General features: G+C 48.8%; 1 protein-coding gene across 1 annotated transcript; it reads right to left on the bottom strand.

Moving 5' to 3' along the window:
* Nucleotides 1–386: 386 nt before the first annotated feature.
* Nucleotides 387–1,767, bottom strand: LOC106820341 (ATP-dependent RNA helicase DHX8-like; the record flags this gene model as incomplete). The annotated part of the gene is given in 3 exon segments (XM_014824866.1): nt 387–572; nt 927–1,121; nt 1,575–1,767. Coding segments are annotated over 3 exon segments (537 nt in total), but the record flags the coding sequence as incomplete, so codon positions are not given.
* Between the last annotated feature and the right edge of the window lie 380 nt (nt 1,768–2,147).

Genomic DNA, 2,147 nt, shown 5'->3' with positions numbered 1-2,147 from the left:
AGAGAGAGCGAGAGAGAGAAAGAGAGAGAGAGAGGGGTGCAGGTTAATAACACCAGCACAAGTTTGACTGTACCTGCTTTAACAGATCAAACAGTAGGTCTGTGTGTATCGTGCGTTCGTGAGCCTCATCCAGCATGATGCCCGCGTACGCTTGAAGGTCCGGGTCTAGCAGGCACTCACTCACACCACCGTGATAAACCTTACCCACCTCCTCCTCCTCCACCTCCACCTCCTCCACCTCCTCCTCCTCCACCTCCTCCTCCTCCTTCACCTCCTCCACCTCCACAACCACCACGGATACCTGCTTACATTCAAGCTTCTTATATATCATACCTGCTTACATACACGTATATATTATATTAGTATATATTTATTATACATCATACCTGCTTTAACAGACCGAACAGTACGTCCGTGTGTATCGTGCGTTCGTGAGCCTCATCCAGCATGATGACCGAGTACGCTTGCAGGTCCGGGTCTAGCAGGCACTCACGCAGCAGCATGCCATCTGTCATGTACTTCACCTGTGTCTCCGGACTCGTGCAGTCCTCGAAACGGATCGTGTAGCCGACCTGCGAGAAACAAGCGAGCAGCTGTAGAGCCTTTTCCTCTTCCCCCTCTACCTCCTCCTTCGCCTCCACCTCCTATCCGTGTCTCCAAATCGGCAGTCAAACTCCCTCCTCCTCGACCCTTTTTTGCTTTCTCCCTCTTCTCATCCTCTCCCTCCTCTCCTCCTCCTCCTCCTCCTCCCTCCTCCCCTCCTCTTCTTCTTGCTCCCTCCTTCCTCTTCTCCTACTCCCTCTCCCTTCCTCCCCCTCCCCTCTACTCTTCTTCCTCCTCCTCCGCCACCCCCTCCTCCTCCCCTTCCACCCCTCCTCCTCCTCCTCCTCCACCCCTCTACCTCCTCCTCCTCCTCCTCTCCATACCTCCTGTCCGAGTCGGCAGCCGAACTCCTCTGACACGCGCTTGGCTACGGACATGGCAGCGACACGGCGTGGCTGCGTGCATCCGATCTTCCCCCTCACGGTGTATCCGCTCTCCGCGAGGTACTGCGTGATCTGTGTCGTCTTCCCCGATCCCGTCTCGCCGATCACGATCAGGATTTGATTGTCGTTGACGGCCTGCCGTCAAAAATATTCGTCGTAAATGTTTTTTCGCGCGAGCGAGAGGAATTTTGCGCCGTAAACATTTTTTTTTTTTATTTAAGATTAAATTACATTAAAGAATAAAAATAAAATATGATATTATGGATGATAAAATAAATCAATACAAACAAAAATGTAAATTAAGTGAATTAAAGATTTTTTTAATTACATCTGCACGAAATGATCCCAATTTTTTTTTTAACTGTTTCAAAAAATCACATCTACCTAAAAATTCTACTTACGCGTAAAACAAAACATGGATTAAAACAAAACGAACATAGATTAAACAAGAACGAACAACAACAAATTACAGAAAAACAGTAAAACAAAACATTAAAATAACACGAAAAAGAAAATTCCTCCATAAACAATCAAGCAAACAAGCGACACCCTCCCTCCTCCACGACCCTCTTGACCTTGACTCCTCACCTTGACGAGTTCCTCCTTCAGCTTGTAGATGGGGAGACTCTCTCGTTGCTCCAGCAGGGTCTTGCTCGTGCGCTGTCCGTACGACGCCTTCGTGCCGCCCGTGATGTGCTTCTTCCATTCCGGAATGTCCTGCTGGGGCAGTCCCACGCCTCGCATGTTAGCCGCAAGCGTGCGCCCATCCTCTGCGAAAACCGATCGAGATAGATGAGCAGTGTTTCCCCTGCATCGACACGAGCGAGGCGGGCCGCCTCGTTCACATTCTCAGCCGCCACACAGAAATTTGTCCAAAACACTGCCTTGCTGACAAAAATCAATGTTCTTCCATAGAACAGTGCTTCTAATGCACCAAAATAGCTTAGAATGCACCAAATTGGACCATTTTTCAAAAAAATTCTGGGGGGCATGCCCCCGGACCCCACTAGCTACCTGCGCTGCTCGCTTTGCTAGGACCTCGAAACGCGCAAATACACCAAAAAAATGTTACCACCTCACAGACCTTTTAGGCCAGGGGAAACACTGGATGAGGTCAGATAGATAAGGTCAGATAACCATATTACATTATTATTATATTAT

This window comes from Priapulus caudatus, unplaced genomic scaffold (genome assembly GCF_000485595.1).
Source record: "Priapulus caudatus unplaced genomic scaffold, Priapulus_caudatus-5.0.1 Scaffold11625, whole genome shotgun sequence".
In the NCBI taxonomy this organism is placed as follows: Eukaryota; Metazoa; Priapulida; class Priapulimorpha; order Priapulimorphida; family Priapulidae; genus Priapulus; species Priapulus caudatus.
The sequence above is the reverse complement of the archived record's forward strand: the minus strand, read 5'-3'. Positions and strand labels throughout refer to the sequence as shown.